Below are 21,168 nucleotides of genomic sequence, written 5' to 3'. Positions count from 1 at the left end.
AGCTGGTGAGTTGTTTTAGTGGGTGATGATTAAAAAAACATTGATATGATGCAGAGATGTGAATGTGATAAGTACAGAAATTGTTCTTTCTCTTCCGTCAGATTTTATTTTATGTTTTTAGATAAAATGGAGAGATTTAAAAGGAGAGGATAAAGACTAAAAACATCGCAGGATCCGAAAACAACGGACCTAGGTGCATTGTGTGTCTGAAACATTTTTTTCTGTCTCTTTATTTTGGAAGTCTTTTTTGTTTTGTTTTCGTATTGTTGTTGATTCCTTCTGATTCTGAGACAGAAGAAGGAAGAACCAATAACAGAGGAATCCAAGTTCCTTTCTAGGGACCGCGATTCCTCATTCATTCATTCATATGCTTCTTCAACTTTCTCCTCTCTTCTCCCTCTAACTCAGGTTGTCCTTTTTTTTCTCTCTCTCTCTCATGCTTTTATATTTCGTCTTTTTCATGCATAAGAAAAAAGAGCATGACCCTTTTCTCTATATTATGTAATATTGTTCTTCCTTATTCAATGTGTTTGTGTTTCAACCCCGTGCCTTCAATTTCTTCATGCATGCATGCGTTTCATCACACCACATGTTTTCCCAATTGAATGTTTCTATTATTTTCTTGTTATATTTCATACATTATTTTTATCAGATGAATAGCTCTTAAGTGTTTTTTTTTTTTTACTGTTTTTACAAATATTTTTCTGTTTTCTAAAATTGCTTTGTTTTCGTCTCCAAAGCATATATCAGAACCCTTGAGACATTTCTTTTTTCTAACATTTTGTTAAAGCACATGAAGAGAACAGATGAGAAAATATTTTCCAAATTTTTCTGTTTTTTGGTTGTTAAAACACTTGTTTTTTAAATACAATTTTCAAAACTTAATAATTATAGATGAAAAATTAATTGCTAGGGGTGTGAAGTTGTTTTTAGGAAGAAAAAAAATGAACAAAAATGTGAGAAGGAAATCTAACAGTCCTAAGTTTCTTTTCTTTTTTTGGATGATGGGTTCTCTTTTTTTGGGGGCATATAAACACAATTTTTTACTTTTTTTTCATCAGTAATACCATTTTGCACAATGAAGTTTGCTCTAATTGTTGCTGCTTCCTACATTCGGGAAATTTTTCTTCTTTCCTTCAAGCACTTCTTAATGAATAATATATTTTTCAACTCTATATTTCATTCTTCAGGTCTTATCCAAAGCACTTCTTATTCAATCACTTCATAATATATTTTTCTTCTTATTCAAGCACTTCTTATGGTGATCACTGATTCACTATCGAATTGGCTCCATGTGAAATATAATTGTAGGCGCATTATATCTAGCTAGCACTCTTGGTCCAAGGAAATAGAGCGAATGTTCCACTGTGGAATTAACTTATTTTGAGGTGGTGTGTACAACTGCTGAGTTTTATTCATTATCTGGAAGAGATGTTCTTATTAGAATTGATCCTATTTTTCCTTGTAATATGCTTATCTATATCTATCAGCAAATGGTTTAAAAATGAAAAAATTATTCATTTGGTTCCTAGAATTACACAAACCTTTTAGTCCCTATACAACCATCCCTTTTAGTCCCTCCATTTAACAACCATCCCTTTTAGTCCCTATACAAGTAGGTTATACAAGTAGTTAAGCACTTTCGACCTTATGATCTCTGCTGCAAAACACACTTTACTTTTTAATCTTTATCATTTTGTAATAACAGGGACCAAAAAATATCTAAAAGTGTTTGTAGAAGGACTAAAAGGGATGATTTTTAGGTATAAGGACTAAAAGGTAAAATTTGTGCAACTATAAAACTAAATGAGTAATTTTTTCTTTTAAAAGCAATTAATTTTTCGGAAGTATCGTTTTTTTTTCTCTCTTAGTATATATACTCACATATACATATATAAGGAAAATGATTCTGAATATAGTTAATAGAATGTGGTTTGGACTCTGGGTTATCTTTGGACTTTGGTTTATTCTTCTGTGTTTCCTTTGTCATATGTAAATTTGGTTGTTTGTGTGGCAGGCAGATTCTTTCATCTCAGGGAGATTATAGCACAGTGCCTGAATCCTTTTTAGTGAGTTGGCATCAATCATGTTGGGTGGATTTGTAAAAAAATTCGCTTCCACAATGGGAGGCTGCGCTTCAAAGCCGAACAGGAAGAGTAATGTTCATAAAAGAGAACACAAAAAATTTAGGAAACATGCTTCACTTGGTGACATAACAAAGAAAAGGCATAGCAATGCTTCAGCCACCCGCCGGAAATCTGATGTTTCTAACATGAAGTTGCATCTTGCCCAACTCCAATACCAGAGCCATAGTAAAAAAGATGCAAGTGGTATCTTTTCTCTCCCTCCCAGTAGTAGTAGTGTACTAGTTGTAGTAGTAGTAGTAAATAGTAATATAATAGTATTGAAGATGCTTTTTGTTTTTTGTGCTATTTATGATAATGTTTCTTGTTTTTGGTGTTTCAAGATGCTTCTTATGGCATTATTGGATTTCATGTGGTTGACAATTGACATAGATACCTTTGATAAACATGATGAGCAATTATATTTTGTAGGAAAAACCCATGAGGATGCCTGGTTTGACTCAGTTAGCATTATAGAATCTGAATCAGATGATGATTTTATTAGTGTACTTGGAGGTGATACATTTATATGATGTTCCTTACCTTGTGACTATTTTTTTTTTCGATTGTTTCTTTGTTATGCTCATGAAATTTCTGTGTCTTCCTTTGTGGCCTACAGATGGTTTTCCCTTTGTCACTAATAATGCTTTGGGAAGTGTCCCAAACACCCAGTTACTCCAACATGAAAATGCATCATGCTTGGTAGATTCAGGGTGTAAATATGATCGGTTATGTGATAGCTACTTCAAAGCAGGTAAATATAAGAGTAGGGAGGTTAATTCATTTTAATGACATGAAAAGTTCTCCAGTAAGTCTTCAGCCATCACAAGAGAAAAATGAAATAAGATTTTTCCTTTGTTTCTATTGAACTTTTGGAGGTTGGTTTGAATATTTCACTATTTAGATCTTTACTGTTTAAAAATCTTCAAATTTAAAAATAATATTTCATCATAAAGAAAACAGCAACAGGTGGTTTTTACTTTTTATGCTTTCTATAAAAAGGAAAACCATTGATGGAAGTGAGAAAAATGAATTATGCAAATACAAAAATGAATTAAGATTTTTCGTTTTGTTTTCGGTTGAACTTTTGGTGGATGGTTGGGGTATTTCACTATTTAGAACTTCATTGTTTAAAAATCATCAAAAGTAAAATAATTCTTTTGTCTGATAGCTTGGAGCTTTCCTTGTCCAACCGTGATAACCAAATCTATGAAGTATATAGACATCTCTCTTATTGAGTTGGGCATGTTTCCAACATCAACATATCCGAATATTTGTTTGACACTTCTCTAACATTTCTTATTAGGTATCTAACTCAAAAATTATTTTTTGTTGGCTTCAATACTTGTTGTCACCTTTACACAATAATACACTTGAAAAGATATAGAATACTGATTTTAAAAAAATGAATATAACATCATTTAGATATTTTATTTTCATACTTTGTTTAATTACAATCTATTTGTTTATGTGTGCATGCGATGTCCCAGTGTCTAATATTTTAGACATTAACAATGTCGAAATATCTATGTTTGTGTTGTGTCCGGTGTTCATGTTGGACTCTATGCTTCTTAGACTAAAACAAAAATCTCATGATATTGTACCATTTTATATATCGAGACCAAGAGGAATTTTAACAATAAATGAGTGAATGGATAGGTGTACCTGAGAGATTTCTTTGTCGTCCTAGAGCTGGCCTTCAGATTCTAAATACAACTCAAGAGAAGCCATGCCCCAGTTCCTGGTCTGCAGTTTCACCTTCAGTTTTCAACCTCCGCGGAGAAAAATATTTCAGGCATGTCAGCAAATTGTATCTGTCAAATCTTATGTTGTTATGTTATGCAATCAATATCTATTAATCATTTGATTTCCTTTTATTTCATCAGAAACCTTGATATTATTAACTTAGGGTTAACTAAAAATTTAGTCTTAAACTTTTTAGAAATTTGATTTCGTCTTTAAATTTTGTTTTGATTGGTCAAGGTTTATCAATTTTTTCCATTAAGGTTTGTAATCTCTTAAACTTTTTGTTTGACCGGATAAGTTTCTAAACTTTTAGAAATTTCAGTTCTTAATCTCTGAACAAAAGTTTGAGTCAATTATTTTTATATATTTAATAAGATTTCAAGGATTAAAAACTGATTTTTAAAAAACAAATTGAGACTAAAAACCTTAATGAAAAAAACTTGAAGGACATTGATCACTCAAGCAAAAGTTAAGAAACCTTGATCCGTCAAATAGAATTTTAGAAACTAAAAATCAAATTTAAAAAAAAATAAGAACTAAAAACTTAATTAACTCTATTAACTTATTATATATGATTATAATGATCTAACTGTGCAGAGATAAGCAAAAGTGTCCTGCTCCAGATTTTAGCCCTTATATACCAATAGGTGTTGATTTATTTGCGTGTCCCCGGAAGGTAAATCACATTGCTCAGCATCTAGAACTTCCTTCTGTCAAAGAGCATGAGAAAGTACCTTCCCTCCTTATTGTTAATATACAGGTTCACTCTCCATCTCAAACCACATACTTTCTCCTTCTGAATTTGACAACTTCACCTGTAACAATGTTTTATTGATGTTTTTCTGTTTGAACAACATATAAGAATGCTGCATAGGTTAATTGTGTTCCTTTTGTTCCAGTTGCCAACATATGCTGCTAGCATGTTCCCTGGTGATGCTGATGGGGAAGGCATGAGCCTTGTATTATACTTTAAATTGTCTGAGAATTTTGACAAAGATACCTCTCCTCACTTTCAGGAGAGCATCAAGGTATCTCTTCTAATCAATAATTGCATGTTTTGAATCTCAAATCTGTCGGATTACAATAATTTTTCCCTAAAAGGTATTTGCAAGTAAAAAGAAAGCTTAAATACATTTTTTAATTTAGTGTTTTTTATTCTCATTCCTGTAAAAAAAATTGTTTTAATCCTTGTAAAATATGTTTATTTTTGTTTTTTTCCTTATAACATTTTTTCACTGTTCAAAATATCTTTTATTATTTAATATACTATCTAAAGTGTTTTAGGATGAAAAATTAAAAGAACATATTGTATTAAAACAAAAAAAATTAATAGACGGAAAAAAAACAGTAAATTATAAGGAAAAATATATATATTTGAACAACAAAAAAATATCCACTTGCTAGATAGGTTTCTTCTTTTGCTTCATAAAGGCTATAGAATTTCAATATTTGATTGGATTATATCGCATTAAATAGTCGTTGCCTTACCAAGGAATTTAGGAGAAGCATCAAGCGTTACAAGCTAGCACTCAAGAAGAAAACATGAAATTTTTTCTGGTGCTACTACTAAGTATAGATTTTCTTTATAGTTTTGCTGCAGTGGCTCCAACTTGGCTACTTTTAAAAAAAGGAAATTAATAACAGTATTGTTTTCACAGAGATTAGTAGATGATGAGATGGAAATAGTGAAAGGTTTAACAAGGGAAAGCTTGGTTCCCTTTAGTGAAAGGCTAAAATTTTTGGTAGGGGTGGTTAATCCAGAGGACCTTCAGCTAAAATCCGCAGAAAGAAAGCTTATAAGTGCCTACAATGGCAAGCCAGTGCTTTCACGCCCTCAACACAAATTCTTTAAGGTATATACAAATGTATCTATCTCTTGGTTTAAAATATCTTTCTTCAAATATCAATCTTTAGCATCAGTGATCTACACTTGTTTGACGGGTGCACTTCCACTCCTTCACTTTTAAAAAATTACTTATAAATATTTTTTATGTGTATATTTTTTTCTCCCTTATTTTATATATTCCCGTGCTCCTAATTTTCTACTCTTTTTGCTAAAAATTATTAATTTTAATTTTTAAATAAATTAAACCTCCTGACTTAGGCTCCTATATCTAACACTGTTTAGCATATTCATTCTATTGGAGTTGAGTTTATCGAGTATGGGAAATTTTATATACAACTTTAGTCATTATTTTGAAATGTTTTGATCTACTTACAACCTTTTACCTTTGGGCATCTCCCTCAACCTTATTGGATAATTTCTCCTCATAATACATACATAAATAATATAAACCCCATTATATCTATTTTAGACATGTTTACAAGTCAAAGCTCTATGCAGTTACATTAACTACGTTGTTGATAGATTAACTTGCAAATTTGGTTTATTGCTCACCTATTTGGTAAATTGTAGCTGTAGTAATCCAATTTCCTAGGCTGTCCATATGATTTTGGGCTTTTCAGAAAGGGTTGTGATTGTTCTGTTTTCATTGTTTCTAGAAATGGCATAAGCTATGTTGAATTCTTTGACAAAGTATTTTTATATAGGGAAGAATGATCTTAACCGATGTTCTAATATATATTAATATTATCTAGCTATTTCCTACAGCATAGGGTCAAGCTCAATTTAATTACCACACAAAATGAAGCTCACTTTACCATACAATAAATCTTCATATCCTTGTGTATCTGCTGTTAATTTATGTGTTCATTGCAGGGACCTAACTATTTTGAAATTGACTTGGACATACATCGCTTTAGCTATATATCAAGGAAAGCACTTGATTCACTACGAGACCGTACAAAGAATGTAGTACTTAATATGGGCATAACTATCCAGGTATAGTTTAGTCTTGAAACATTTAATTTGAACCTTTTTTTTTTAGAAAATTTTGAACACATTTAAGCATCAAGTTAATCAAACTACTCTCAAGGAGTATCTTCCTTCTTTAGCAAATATGATGTTTTTCTCAGCTGATTGATTGCTATATGAAAAAGGTTCCATATTTTAATACCTTTTTATTTTCTATGCTTGCACAGGCACAGAAGCAAGAGGAACTGCCAGAGCATGTCTTATGCTGCTTACGGCTGAATAAAATTGATTTTGCTAACAATGGTCAAATTCCTACTATTGTGGCTCTTGATGATAATTAATTAATTCATGGAGGCATGTGGCAAATTGGGGTAATACACAGATGATCATCTATGGGGGGAAGACATAAGATAAGACTGAGGGTTATTTTGTAAATCTATTTACTTAACAATGGAGGAAAAGGAAGAGAAGCAAAATTTAAGCATTTAGTGTTTTCTCTCATGCAAGATTTTTTTTTTCTTTTAGTGCATGGTTTGGATTTACCATTTTGTCACTCATTTGACATCCCATATATAATAGATTCTAAGGTCATCTTTCTAGAGGTGGTCAAATGGGAACTTACATGTAAATTTGAGATTCCCCTAGGAGGAATCATTGAGTAGAATGCATTACTTTCTGATAGTTTGTGTATCTTAGCAACATCGTTTTCTTTTTATATTCTTTACACTTTAACATGATCACACATTCACACCGCTGATGTCAAATGAGAAATGGGGGAAAAAAAGTTAAAGCTTTTTTCATGGTTGTGTCTCATATTTTAAAGAAGTGTTTATCTTTAGACACTCACAAATTTCAAACACCTATTTGATATTTTTGTTTTTTCTTTATCTTTATTTTTCTATCAAATCATATCACCTATCTTACATATATACTTTTCTCTCTTCTCTGTCTCTTACTCTCTCAATGTGTCACATAGCTTATGGAAATATATGTATATTTATTCTATTTAAATGATAAGTGAACTTAATAAATGATAAATTTAGGTGTTCTCTAAATATTGAAAACAATGACATATTATTCAATCTATTATTAGTAGTTAGGACAAACAATACTACTAGAAAAAAGATATTTTACGACGATTAGACCTAGACCGATGTAGTAAGTAAAGTGATGACATTTTTGTAAATAGTTGTAACTTTTTAAAGGCAGTTTCCTAAAAAATGACTTTAAATATGCTTTACAAAATCGCTTTTTCAAAACCGTCTATGAAAACATTGTTTTTCCACTTTCTGTTGTTGACGTGGCATGTTATAATTGGGCGAGGTTGGGTAACCCTAAATCAATAAAATTTTCTTCCATTCCATTCTCTTTGTCATTCACTGTTCCCTCACATAGCAAGAAGTGCTGCATCGAGGATGAGCTTGGGCGTCGGACTTCGCCCCGATGTCTCTGCCATAAACACCGACCACATCGAGGTCGACAAGGAAACTCTCAACATGCTCCACTCCCTCGGTATCAACGGCATCCCCAACATCACCTAGGTCACACATATATATATAAGCTTCCATTTCCTGAACTCATGTTTTCTGTTGGGGTAGAAAGCAGAGAAGAATGAAAGAGGAGTTGGTGGTGCAAGAAGGGTACCTTTTCAAAAAAAGAGACGAAGCTCACAGTGCTCAAAACATCCCTCTTCTTCAACAGTGATGGCTTCGATGTCTACGATTGCAAGGGCAAACTCATCTTCCGCTTTGACTCCTATGGTCCCCCCGCACGTGACAAGGACGAGCTTGTTCTCATGGATCCCCATGGCCGTTCTCTTCTCACCCTCCGTCGAAAGGTACAATTTCTTTCCCTCTCTTTTGGTAACAAACCCCTATTCAGCATGAAGAGATCGTCGATCATCGGAAGGTCGAGGACGAGCGTGGCCATGGAGGTGTACGATAGCCCCAGTGTGGAGTACCTCATTGAAGGGTGCTTCCCGCAGTGGTGTTGCAAGGTTTTCAATGCCGCTAAGGAACTTGTGGCTGAGATTCACCGCAAAGTGGACCCCACCACTAGCGTTATGCTCGGGAAGGAAGTCTTTTGGCTTTGCATCAAGCCTGCTTTTGATGCAGCCTCTGAAAAGGTATGTTCTACTCACTGAGCATTTGGGTGTTCCCTCTGTTCGGTGCTTGAATTTCTTATTTTCTAACACCACTCTCCGTGTCTATTAAACTATTGCATCCTATTCTTATCTTGCCTTTCATAATGTTATGCTTTTAGTTTAACAAGTGAAGTGTAAGAGTGTTGTAATCTAGGAACAGTAGGTATTTCATGGAGTTTTGTTAGTTAATAAGACATGGAGACTCCATCTTTTCATGGCATCATTCCCCATGTTTAGCATCATACAAGGGGTATTTCTAAGTGATATCCTGAATGGCATGAAAAGTATTTCCCTTCCTCTTTTGTCTATATGAAAAGGAAAGGACAATAAAGGATTTTATTGTTTTGTATTTCTTGAATTTGCAGTTGAGTTGTGTAATATTTGTTAATGTTCATAATAACTGGAGCTATGATGAGTCTATGATGCTTTAATCCCATTTAGTTTTTTCTTTTGTTGATTTCGGAATCATGGAGTAACTTTGTTGTTATGAACTTAATTATTCTAGCAATGAGGAATATCAGAAGCAGTCCCTTCCCTTCGAAGACTTCTTACTAACATTTTAGATTCTTTTGTTTTATGTTTATTTTCCATATAATATACTTAATAGAATTTGTTGTTGTTTATTGATTCTAGATGCCTATTGCCTAGTGAATTCTGCTTTCTTTCACTGTCAGATTTATGCTTGGCTGTCCTTAGATCTGTTATAATGCTCTCTATGTTGCTTAGGCACAGCAACTTGATATGTTGTAACAAAGTTGTAAACTACTGAGGTGCATAAACATTTATAACAAATGTCATATCTCATGCAAACTCAATATCCTTTACAAATTTTGTAGGGGTTACCTTGAAGCTATGAAGACTGTATGGTGCTGCGCTGCCATATTCTTTCTTGAGGTTTGAGGGAATACCATTTTTCTAATGGTGTTTCATCATTTTCAAGATGTTGCATATACTGGGTTCATGTTTATCCTTGGCAATCTAAGAGGTTTTTTTTTTCTTTTCATGTTTTTATTTTCAATTGATAACTTGATATGTTATCATTATAATTACTACAATGTTACCTTTTTTCATATTCTAGTTGAAATGATCCGAGTACCTGATTGGGCATTTGAAGCTGCAGGTCAAGAAACAAGGAGTATGGCCCAAGATGCTGCATATCATCTTGGACTTTACCTAACTCCAGCCCAGGTTATTTGATCTTATATTTCTTGATGTCTTGATCACATGTTGAAAAATCATGTAAAGCAACAATTAATGCTATTCTGTGCCAAAGTGAATGATATTTACTTATTATGTCTTAAGTAATGATTTATTGCACTAGGGAATTTATCTGCTGAATGATGGAATTTTTATTGCTTCTTGGTGTTATCGCTTCTTGGTGCTTATTACTCAGCTTTACCTATGTTCTTGAAGAGCTTTAAAATGCATACACAACATGGTTCAAATATGTATGCATTTTTTTTTTGGAATGTGCTGCGTGTGCCATGAATGCTAGTTACATTGAGTACATCAATAGTAAGTCATTAATGTAACATTAATTTCACTAAATGTATCATGCTCTTTATGTTTTTTGGGTGAATAATAGTATTATGTTCTTTATATTGTAAGATTACATTTACAAAAGTATATATGGATAATTGCGTGTACGGTAAACATTAGATACATTAATGTATCATTAAAACAGTAAAGCATTAATTCATCATTTTTTATTAAAATATGTTATACTTATCTACGTAATGTTTAAATACATTTTCTCAAATAAACATTCAGAAATAAGCACCCATTGATTTTTTTCTTACTTAAATATATAGTCAACATGTTTAGGCTATCACTGTTAGAGAATTTCATTTTTTATGCAGTTTATGAAAGTTCCATCTGTTTTATAACCTTTAATTATATTATTTAGTAGCATGTTTAGGCTACCATTGCTAGAATCAGTCTAACATGGGATCTCTTGGCACTCTTGGATTATCAGATTTTTACTACAATTGTATTCAAAGGTGACATGGTGTTGCTTCTTTGCCCTATTGGGTTGCAACTTTTTGTGGTAAGGGAAAATTGTCTAAAATTATTAGACACAAAGGAAAGTAGGGTGACCTATTGGAGGCTCCCAACTTACTTCCAATGAAAGACCTTTTTGTTACAAAATTTGAAAGCAATGAAAGTAAGTAAATTGTCAATTACAAAATTGCAAAAAGGTCCTCAATTTTGGTGGTTTTTTTCTCTTTGGTGATTCACTCAATTTGAAGTGCTTCTTAGTCCAATAACTCTTAAGGTGGTTGGCCCCTTGCTTCTTGACCCAAATTTTTCAAGGGATGACACCAATCCTCCTTTCCAATTCCCCTATATGGCAACTCACAAATAAGAAAACAAAGAGACAAGCAATAACCAAAGACAAAAAAAAAATGAAATGAAAGCTAAACCAATGGAGTTTTAACAAGACACTTTTTTAAGGATTATTCAACAATTAAAGCAATGAAAAGGACATAGAAGCAAGCTAGGACTCAAAGAGAAACTTAGAATGACTCTAGTGTAGAGTAAAAAAAAATTGGAAAAAAAGACTCAACAAACCTCTATCTTTGGCACTTGTTTTCACACTAATTTTCAATTGAAATTTAGGAACTAAGATTGGTATAAAATAGGCACCAATTATAGAATAAATTTTGAGTCAAAACAACAAGCACACTTCCCTTTCACTTTTTTTTCCTGGATACTGATTTTTCTGTCAACTTGTGGGATTTTTAGTATTTTTTACTTTTATCCAAATCACTTGGTTCTTTGTTTATAACTTTTTTTCAGATGTCTAGAAAATTCAGTAAAAGTTTCAGCTCAAAATTCTAAGTAACCAATTCTCAGTAAGTTTTACAAATTTGTATGTCCAAGTTGCCAGCACCAGTGATTTCAGACTTTGAATTTTTTTTAGCATGAAATATTGATTGCCTTGGGCTTACTTTCAACCTTCCTATGTATGTTGAACTCACTAGGCTTGTTTACCACACTTTTAGGAGTTATTCACTTAGGATCAAAATTTCAGCCAGTAATTTATTCACCAAAACTCAAATTCACAATAGACACAATCAGAAGGAAATCTAAAAGTTCAAGAAAAGGTTCACAATCAAAGACTCTATAATTAAGAATTTTGAATGAACATGTTAAGGACTAATTAACATGCAAGATTTGAATCAAATCAAATAATAGGCCAAAAAAATTTCATACACTTATGAACAAATGAGTTAGACAAAGAAACAAGAAAAATAAAATTCAGCACAACATAAGAAATCTTATGCGACAAGTTTCATGACTAGACATGACTTCTATGACAAAACTACAATAGGTAAACAAGTCACTCTAGATTTTTGAGGTTTTATTCTACTTTAATGTTTTTGTAAGAATTTTATGGTTTAGGTTTCAGCCACAAAAAATAACAAGACAAAACTCAAAGGAACCTAAACTCAACACAATTCATGGTTCAAGAACAAGAACAAGAAATTTGAGCCATAGAAAATCAAATCTAGCTTCTATAGCAAGTTTAATTGGTGGAAACTCTAAAGAATCATGTTAAAAACATTTAGCACAAGACATGTGAGGAGATACATGGAGAAAAATGAAGAAACAACAATGGAAGAGAAGGTAAAGCAAAAAAATTAATGGAGGTTTACGGAACACCTACTTGAAGCTTTTGTGCTCTGATACCACTTGATGGAAGCTTGCTTGTGGAGCTTCTATGGAGGTTGGATCTTTGATCTTCAATGAGGTCCTTCAAGGGTGATTTTCCACCATGGAGATGCAGCGGAAGGCAAAGGAGAAGAGGAGAGGGGAGTCACCATCCACTAGGGAATAAGCCATAGAAGAAGGAGCTTCACCACCAAGAATGTGCCTTGGATAAGAAGCTTGAAGAGGATGCTTTAATGGAGGAAAAGAAAGAGAGAATGGGGGAGCACGAAATTGAAGGAATAAAAGAGGGAGAGAAATGTGTCTCATAAGACTTTCATTCATCAAAGTTACAACAAGTGTAACACATGTTTCTATTTATAGACTAGGTAGCTTCCTTGAGAAGCTTCTTTGAGAAAACTTCCTTAAGAAGTTAGAGCTTGGCTACACACACCCCTCTAATAACTAAGTTCACCTCCTTGAGAAGCTTGCTTGAGAAAATTCCTAAAGAAGCTAGAGCTTAGCTACACACCTCCTATAATAGCTAAGCTCACCCCCATTCCAATAATACATGAAAATAAAAAAGAAAAAGTATCTACTACAAAGATTACTCAAAATGCCCTAAAATACAAGGCTAAAACCCTATACTACTAGAATGGCCCAAAAGAAGGAAAAACCTATTCTAATATTTACAAAGAAGAGTGGATCCAAACTTGACCCATGGGCTAAAAAATCTACCCTAAGGTTCATGACAACCCTAGGGCCTTCTTTAGTATCTCTAGCTCAATCCTCTTGGAGCCTCTTGCTCATGGCTCTGGTAACTGGTCCCTTCCTAGAGAGGATTGCATCAAATCGTTTGTCTCCAAGGGAGAAAACAAACAGAGTCGCCACCAACGTTTCTTCGAGGATAAGCGTTAGAAAAACCAAAATGATAAAGGTCTACGGATTTTAAAAATGAGGGTTCGGGATTTGTTTATGCACGGGGAAGATATTAGCACCCCACGCCCCCGTCACAAGGGATGGTAGCCTTTAATCAAGTGTGCATAACGTGACTTCAAAATGATTTTCTTTTCCCTTTTTATATTTTTGTCTTTTTATGTTTTTTACTTTTTTGGGGTCAACAAGAGCATTGCTCTTGCTCCTACATATCCTCAAGTGTGATGAAGAACTCAGACTTACGTAGTTCTTTAAGTCTGAAAGTTTATGAGTTACATTGATTTTAGGTTTTTTGAAAGATTGATTTTAATTGCGAACAAAATTCATTTAGAGTGTGTTTGGATGGGGGAATTTAATAGGGTAATTCAATTTTTTAAAGGATTTTAATTACTTTCCAATCAAATAAGATGTTTGGATAGAAATTTAGAAAGAAATTGAAATTTGAGGATTTTGATAAGGGATTTTAGTTAACTTAAATATTAGCATTTTAAATTCTTTCCATTTATGAAAGAATTTGAAATTCTTTTCTGATGTAGCTTCTCCCGAAATCCTTCATTCTGTGGCTCCTTCATTCTCTGGCTCTTTCATTCTCTTGCAACAGCTTCTTTTGAAATCCTTCGTTCTCTCTCTTGCAACAGCTTCTGCCGAAAACGTCCGCACTTGTTCAGCTGCCGGCGGTGGTTTCTGGTGACTGCATCGGTGGTTTCTGGTGACTGCATCGGAAAGGAAGAAGAAAAAGAAGGTGATTGTGTTAGGATTTTGATAGGTTCTCTCTCGATCGTTCATTCTTGCAAAGTTTTCCACTCTTCTCTTTCTCTTGCAACAGTTTCTCCCTCTGCATTATTCTGAAAAAGGTGCCGATCACAAGCAAGGTCAGTTCTCGCCTCCATCAATGCACTTTTCAAATATATGGTTCATTTTTCATTATTCCTACGATTATTATTTCTATCTCTATCTTTATTGTTCAATCTAAGCGTAATAAGGCATAGATCTAGAAATCACGGTGTTCATTTATTTCTTGTCTATTTTCATATGATATGTAGTTTGTGCTGGAATTTCTAATTCTTATTGTGCCTTGTTTGTGCGCAGATTCTATATTCTGTATGAATGATCTGTCTAAATGTTATTTACTAGTTGTTTATGATCTTCCTATTGTTTTTGTCTTGTTCTTCTTTAGAGTGAGAAAATCTTATCAATTTAAGAATTTAGTTGCTGTTAAAACAAGACATTGAGACATTTAAGATTGAACTTTTTTATGTTATTATATATTTTCATTGTATTGAGGTTTTCTCTTGTTTTTGTGCGAAGTGTGTTCAATAAACAAATATTGATCACTAATTTATACATTGCTTCAAGATGTATTCTATATGACTTAACTTGAAAGCTCCTTCAAACTCTTTCAAGTGCTTGTTCCTCGGATCATCTGAAAACCAAACCAAAATAAAATTCATGCATGTCCCCACTACACTTCATATAACTTAACTTTACTTTATGTGAGATTGTAAGTTTTGCCAGATTGGAATGAACCAATAATCTCAACAGCTTAAAATATATTTCAAAAGAAATTGGAATAAAACCAAACAAATCTTACCTGAGAGCCCTGTCATGTTCTTTACAGTGAAGCCTGTAAATTTGTTACAAGTTATAGGAATTTCTTTCAAAGTTGAAGGTGAATAACTTTCTCATCATGCTGATAAATTCCTTCTTGAGTAGCTTTTTATACTCGTGTTAACAGAGGATTATCAATTCAGAATTTAAGAATGAAGTTCTCTAGTATATTAATAAAAGAACCAGTTTTTTTGTATGCTTATACTTTAAAATATACAGTATTGATATCCAACATATGTTAACTTCGATTCATGTCCCATGTCCTAGACGAACAATTTGAATGTAACAAGTTAAAACACTAGGATATATACTCTGATGAACCTTATAGAAATAGAGAAAAAAGAGACTTTTTGCTATGGTTTTCAAAATGCAGTAATGATGAAGCTGGATTGACAATGATAGCATAGCATTAGCATATATTCTGCTGGTTTAAACTTTAAAGTGATATCCTTGCTCTTATTGAATACAAGAATTTTGGTATCTCCAATAATCTGATATGTCTCTGCCTTTTCCATTACACTATATGATACGGTTTCCAAACTTTCTAGGGATAACTCACAGTACACCAGATTTGCCATTTATCTTGACATAATTTCCCTTTCCTAATTGAGCTATTTCAGCTAGGTTTCACTTAATTTAGTTTGCTATAGTTTACTCCTATATCGAACATAAATGTCCAAAGCTGAACTTAATGAGAAGAGGTCTTCTTATTGCATGATTTCAGACTTTAAGGTGCTCATGACACTTTTAAAATCCTTGTACCATTATTAAAGACTATATATATTAGCAATGTTAGTAATTGGAAATTTGTTGATACAATACTAAATAGAATATGGACCATGGTATTCATTCCTTGATGGGGTTTAAGTTCATAAACGCCTTCTAATTTTAGGCTTCTAGGAATTTAAGTTCACCCCCGCTTTCTTATTTTAGGCTGCCTTTAGGTATGATAAAATTAAAATATATAAGTCAAGAAAAACTAATTTTGTAATATTGAACTATGCCTAAACTAGAGTGCAGAATACTACACTACCACTACTCCTAAGAAAACACAATAAAAGACTATATAAAAACTATGAAGAAGATAAAATAGCAACTCATTTTTCATTTATTGATTTCCTCATAGAGGAATATATTTATATAATAATCCTAATTGACCATGTATGAATAAACCATATATTTATGAGTACACCAGATATGTGCAAATTACTTAAAGCATGTATGAATAAACCATATGTATGAGTAATATATTTTTTTTTGCAGATGTAGGGTGTCCTAGCATTGTGTCATACATGAATGTTGGTTTGAAACTAAAAGCATGTATGTATTAAGTTTGTGTTACAATCGTATATGAATAAATCATATGGAGTTCAACTGATAAAGAAAAAAGTGAATATAATCAGATCCAGTCTAGAAACACTAAATCAGAAGTAAAAAAAAAAAAATCCAATCTTCTCCTTAAAGAAAAGAATAATGTAGAACTTAAATAACACAACTTGCATTTCCTGTTTATAGAAAATGAATAAACCAATATTCTACCAGAAATGCCAACTGGGTTAGCTCAATAATCCAATAAAAGAATCAATTACTGTTGGATGTGATGAATCCTTATATTTAATACATAACAATGATATAACAGTAAACAAATTGAAATAATTAATTACATGAATGACTTAATTAACTGACCTTGAAAGGATTGAGTGAAGATAAGTATTATCTATCCAAAGTCTCAAACTCAGAAGAACCTCCCATGAATCAAAACCTCAGGCAAGCAAAAATCAAAACCTTCTTCAAGAGCTCCCGAATCCTTGTCAGATATGCTTTTATCCATTCTCAAGCCGACAACAACCCTGCCATGTGCCTCCATAAAAAATTGATCAAGCAAAGTTTCAGGATTCTTCATATATTACGTAGCTAGATTCTTTTTCAAAGAGTTTTTTGGTCGTCAAACAAAACATTAGTTATAGTATTTTTAATGAGTAAAGTTTCAGATATTTAGCATAAGTTTCCACTAGTACATATGCATGTATGTAAATAAATATACTGCCCCTCCTCGTATTCGTACATCTCTGCAACTGTGAACTAGTTCATTGATCTCAGCTTTTCCAGCCATATGGAGTTACTTAAAGCATGTATGAATAAACCAGCATGATATGAGCGTAAGAAATTACTTATGTCTGAAACAATATATATTATAGCCAGGACACCCTACATCTGCAACTCTATTTATTGTAATGATATATTTTCATTATAGTAGTAATTTTAAATACAGGTTTTCTATTTATTAATTCTTTATAATTTTTTGAGCACACGTCAGTAGGACTGAATTTTAAATTATTTTATACTCCTTTAATTTATTTCTTTTTATTATATGTCCGCTTTTGAAAGAAAAATTTATTTTTATGTAATTGATATATTGGTCCTGGGTCTTATAGTAGAGCCTTAAACCTGAACCAGATGTTAAATTGTTAATACATGGCTTCTTAGCTAGGATAAAGAGTACACTGGTGCTACCAAGTTAAACAATATAATTAAGATGGATATATCCTGGCATTGATTAGTGTTTCAATATATAAACATAAAAAAGAGAGGACTACATACGAAGGAAGAAAGTGCATATACGTGGTCCTTTTCTACCTTCACATCTTGCTTTGTCTTTTTTTTTTTCTTGAGTATGACACATGTTTGATAAGAGATGGTAATGATGTATTTGAATTTCTATTGATTGTTCAATTGAATTTTTATCATTATTCTTGATAAGCATATGCATCAACTGCCTAATTAATCCTTTGTTATTATATTACTTTTCTTTTAGTTATATAGTGTGGATAGTCAAGAAATGGAAAGTAGTATAGTTGATGCTTTGGCTACTTCAAGAAAATGTAGAAGAGATGAAGAGGAGGAAGAAGAACTTGAACAAGTATTTTTCATTATTGTTAGTGTTGTCACTATGCTTTTGGGTGCACTGACTTGGTATCATGACAAGTATTTTGTTAAGGAACCTACCCAAAATTTGGAATTAGAAAGGCATAGTTTCCTCAATCGTCTATACAGGGGAACAGAAACTGATTGCATTGAACAATTAAGGGTCAGTAAAAAGACATTTTTTAAGCTTTGTAGAATTTTACAAGAGAAAGGGCAATTGGTAAAAACAAAAAATGTTCCTATAGATGAAGTTGTGGCAATGTTTTTGCATATCCTTGCTCACAACCTAAAGTATAGAGTTGTGCACTTTAGTTATTGTAGATCCATGGAAACAATTAGTAGGCAATTCAAGAATGTCCTGCGAGCTATAATGAAAGTAAGCAAAGAATATTTGAAGTTTCATGAGTATAATCTAGAGGGCTCGGTGGAAAACAAATGGAGATGGTTTAAGGTAAGTTTGTCATTTGTTAGTAATTATAAGGTACTTTAAGTGACTGTGACTTATTTTTTTATTTTGGAATGTTTTTAGAATTCGATTGGAGCACTTGATGGGATGCATATTCCAGTAACAGTTTCTGCAGAAGATAGACCTAGATATCGTAATAAAAAAGGTGATATCTCTACAAATGTTTTAGGAGTTTGTGGTCCAGATTTAAGGTTTATATATGTGTTGCCCGGGTGGGAAGGGTTAGCAGGAGATTCTCGAGTATTGCGAGATGCTTTGCGTCGTCAAAATTGTCTCCATATACCAAATGGTAATATCATGAAATGATGAAACTTTATTTAACATATAAAAGAAATATGCATACTTTTATATATAATATTTTTTTTAACCATTGTAGGTAAATATTTTCTTGTGGATGTGGGGTATACAAATGGCCCTGGATTTTTAGCACCTTATCGAGGGACTAGATATCATCTTAATGAGTGGATCAGAAACACTCCTCAAAACTACAAGGAGTTATTTAATCTTCGTCATGCAAGTGCAAGGAATGTTATTGAAAGGTCATTTGGGGTATTGAAGAAAAGATGGAGTATATTAAGAACTCCTTCTTTTTTTGATATAAAAACACATAAGAATTATTAATGCTTGTTTCATGCTACATAATTTCATAAGAAATGAACAACATAGTGATCCAATTTTGGAAGCCCAAGACTTGGAACTTTTATCTGTTGTTGACAATGAGTTAATCAATCAACAAATGGAAAGAGTCACAAATAATATTGGAGATGAAGTCACAACTATCCAAGCAACTGAGGAATGGACAAGATTCTGTGATACTTTAGCAATGAATATGTTTGCCACCTATCAAATAAGAAGAAACTTTGATTAGGGAGATGTTTTTAGTGGATTTGGATTTTGTTTCTTATGTGTAATTGACTCTATACTCATGTATGTGTGATACTTTGGATTTTTGTATTTTATAATACTTTGGATTTTGTTTTCTTTTTATGTGTAGTTAATTTTATACTTTCGTAGAATGCTAATTTTACATGTCTCACCTTTCGCATGGAACTTGGAAATGGAACGTGTGCTAGCTGAAGTGCTTAGAGATCAAAGAAATTTGGGCAATAAAGGTGATGGAAATTGGAAAGCAGTAGCATATAGTACTGCAGCTCAAATTTTGTCCAAGCGTTTTGGAGTTCACCTCATGGCAGATAATGTTAAGAATCGTTTTAAGCTTTGGAGAACATGGTATGGAATTATGAGTGACATTCTTAGTCAAAGTGGATTTGACTGGGATAGCACAAAGTACATGATTATCGTTGAAAATGAAATTGCATGGAATGAATATGTTAAGGTAGCCAATTATCTTTTAATTTTATTCAATAGTAGTTGTTATTTGTGTTGTTATTAACATGTTTCTATTTTTTTCAAGTCACATGAAGAGGTCAAACGATTTCGATTCAAAGTCATTCCTAATTGGGATGATATTGTTGACCTATGTGCAAAGGATAGAGCTACTGGACTCGGAGCAGAAAATGCATTAGATGCAGATGATATCATGAGCAAAGAAACAAATGAAGAGGAAGTAATTCATAGTGTGAGTTTTGACTTAGAGGGATCAAGTTCTGCCACGAGAAAAAACATTCGCCAAGTAAGAGTGGAGAGAAAGAAGGGATGATTTCCTCAATGAAAGAAGTAGCCGAGTCATTGAAAGAATTTGTTGAAGTGACAAAGAAGAAGATGGAGATAAAAGAAGCTCAAGAAGTGGTACATGAAGTGGTGAGTGAGCTAGATAATATACCTAATTTTAATGGTGCACTTAGACATAGAGCAATTGATTGGTTGACAGAAAATCCCATTAAGTTTGCGATTATAAAAGCTCTTCCATTGGATGAGAAAGAGGATTACATCTTATCTTTTATGCCTTAATGTCAAATTACAGGTACGTTTGATATCATGACAAGTATGTTGATGTTGTATAATTATGTTTTACATTTATATCTTTCATTTTATATAACAAATTATGTTTTAACAAATATGATTTGTTTAGTGACACTTAACATTATGTCTTCTTTTGCAGAAAATATGTGAAGGAATTCCTGTGTTGAAGCAAATGCAATTAGAAAATTCAAAATTATTTTGTAAGTTGGACTTATTTTGTGACTAGATTTTATTTCCGTCTAAGTTTTTTTTGGTGTAATTGCATTACTGACCAATGACTTTGGCAAAAAAACAAGTTTCATCTATAGACTTCTAAATAACATTCTAAGGTGAAATGATACTAAATATTGTTTATGTTGTGAGTGGTGTAGTGTGTCGTAAATGAAATAATAATTTAAATAGTTAAATTATATATTTTTAATTGAAATAGATTAAAATAGTACATATTTATTGGAATATCACACTCGATAAATAGTACATAGAATTTATTAATGAAAAAAATAATTATTTTATTAAAAAATTGTTTTATTAAAATATAAAATTTTAAAAGAGAATGCATTTGATTATTTTATCAAAATAAGAAATTTTAAAAATAAATAAATTCAATTTCCTTATCCAAACACAAAATTTTGAAAATGAAGAAATTTAATTTCATTATCCAAACACAAAATTTTAAAAATGAAGAAATCTAATTTCTTATCCAAACACAAAATTTTAGAAATGAAGGAATTTAAATTGAAGAATTTGAAATTCTCAAAATTTTAAATTCTCTAGAATTTTAAATTTCCTCATCCAAACACACTCTTAAGGCATTGGACCTTGAAACTGTCTT

At 32.3% G+C, this 21,168-nt stretch overlaps 3 protein-coding genes and 1 pseudogene across 5 annotated transcripts; all 4 read left to right on the top strand.

The window, feature by feature from the left end:
- Nucleotides 1-248: 248 nt before the first annotated feature.
- LOC100781739 (uncharacterized) lies at nucleotides 249-7,474 on the top strand. The gene is made up of 11 exons (XM_041013144.1): nucleotides 249-408; nucleotides 2,018-2,330; nucleotides 2,556-2,639; nucleotides 2,743-2,889; nucleotides 3,080-3,142; nucleotides 3,783-3,918; nucleotides 4,467-4,629; nucleotides 4,769-4,897; nucleotides 5,528-5,722; nucleotides 6,589-6,711; nucleotides 6,912-7,474. Exons 2-11 carry the CDS (start codon nucleotides 2,087-2,089, stop codon nucleotides 7,023-7,025), a joined length of 1,398 nt encoding a protein of 465 aa, XP_040869078.1. The 5' UTR covers nucleotides 249-408; nucleotides 2,018-2,086; the 3' UTR covers nucleotides 7,026-7,474.
- Nucleotides 7,475-8,049: 575 nt separating this feature from the next.
- Nucleotides 8,050-10,975, top strand: LOC100780651 (protein LURP-one-related 12-like; annotated as a pseudogene).
- Nucleotides 10,976-13,715: 2,740 nt separating this feature from the next.
- On the top strand, nucleotides 13,716-19,394 carry LOC102667665 (protein ALP1-like). 2 transcript variants are annotated; one of them, XM_041013143.1, is made up of 4 exons: nucleotides 13,716-14,156; nucleotides 14,241-18,398; nucleotides 18,477-18,702; nucleotides 18,790-19,394. In XM_041013143.1, exons 2-4 carry the CDS (start codon nucleotides 17,862-17,864, stop codon nucleotides 19,032-19,034), a joined length of 1,008 nt encoding a protein of 335 aa, XP_040869077.1. In that variant the 5' UTR covers nucleotides 13,716-14,156; nucleotides 14,241-17,861; the 3' UTR covers nucleotides 19,035-19,394. The 2 variants fall into 2 exon arrangements, with proteins under 2 accessions (XP_040869077.1, XP_025983340.2); XM_026127555.2 differs by having other exon boundaries at nucleotides 13,716-18,398.
- A 34-nt stretch (nucleotides 19,395-19,428) lies between these two features.
- On the top strand, nucleotides 19,429-20,644 carry LOC112997659 (uncharacterized). 2 transcript variants are annotated; one of them, XM_026127508.2, is made up of 3 exons: nucleotides 19,429-19,749; nucleotides 19,828-20,174; nucleotides 20,476-20,644. In XM_026127508.2, exons 1-2 carry the CDS (start codon nucleotides 19,429-19,431, stop codon nucleotides 20,071-20,073), a joined length of 567 nt encoding a protein of 188 aa, XP_025983293.1. In that variant the 3' UTR covers nucleotides 20,074-20,174; nucleotides 20,476-20,644. The 2 variants fall into 2 exon arrangements, with proteins under 2 accessions (XP_025983293.1, XP_025983292.1); XM_026127507.2 differs by having other exon boundaries at nucleotides 19,828-20,337; nucleotides 20,476-20,641.
- Nucleotides 20,645-21,168: the final 524 nt, after the last annotated feature.

The sequence above is a fragment of the Glycine max genome, chromosome 20, assembly GCF_000004515.6.
Source record: "Glycine max cultivar Williams 82 chromosome 20, Glycine_max_v4.0, whole genome shotgun sequence".
NCBI lineage: Eukaryota > Viridiplantae > Streptophyta > Magnoliopsida > Fabales > Fabaceae > Glycine > Glycine max.
This window is presented reverse-complemented; position numbering and strand designations above follow the sequence as displayed.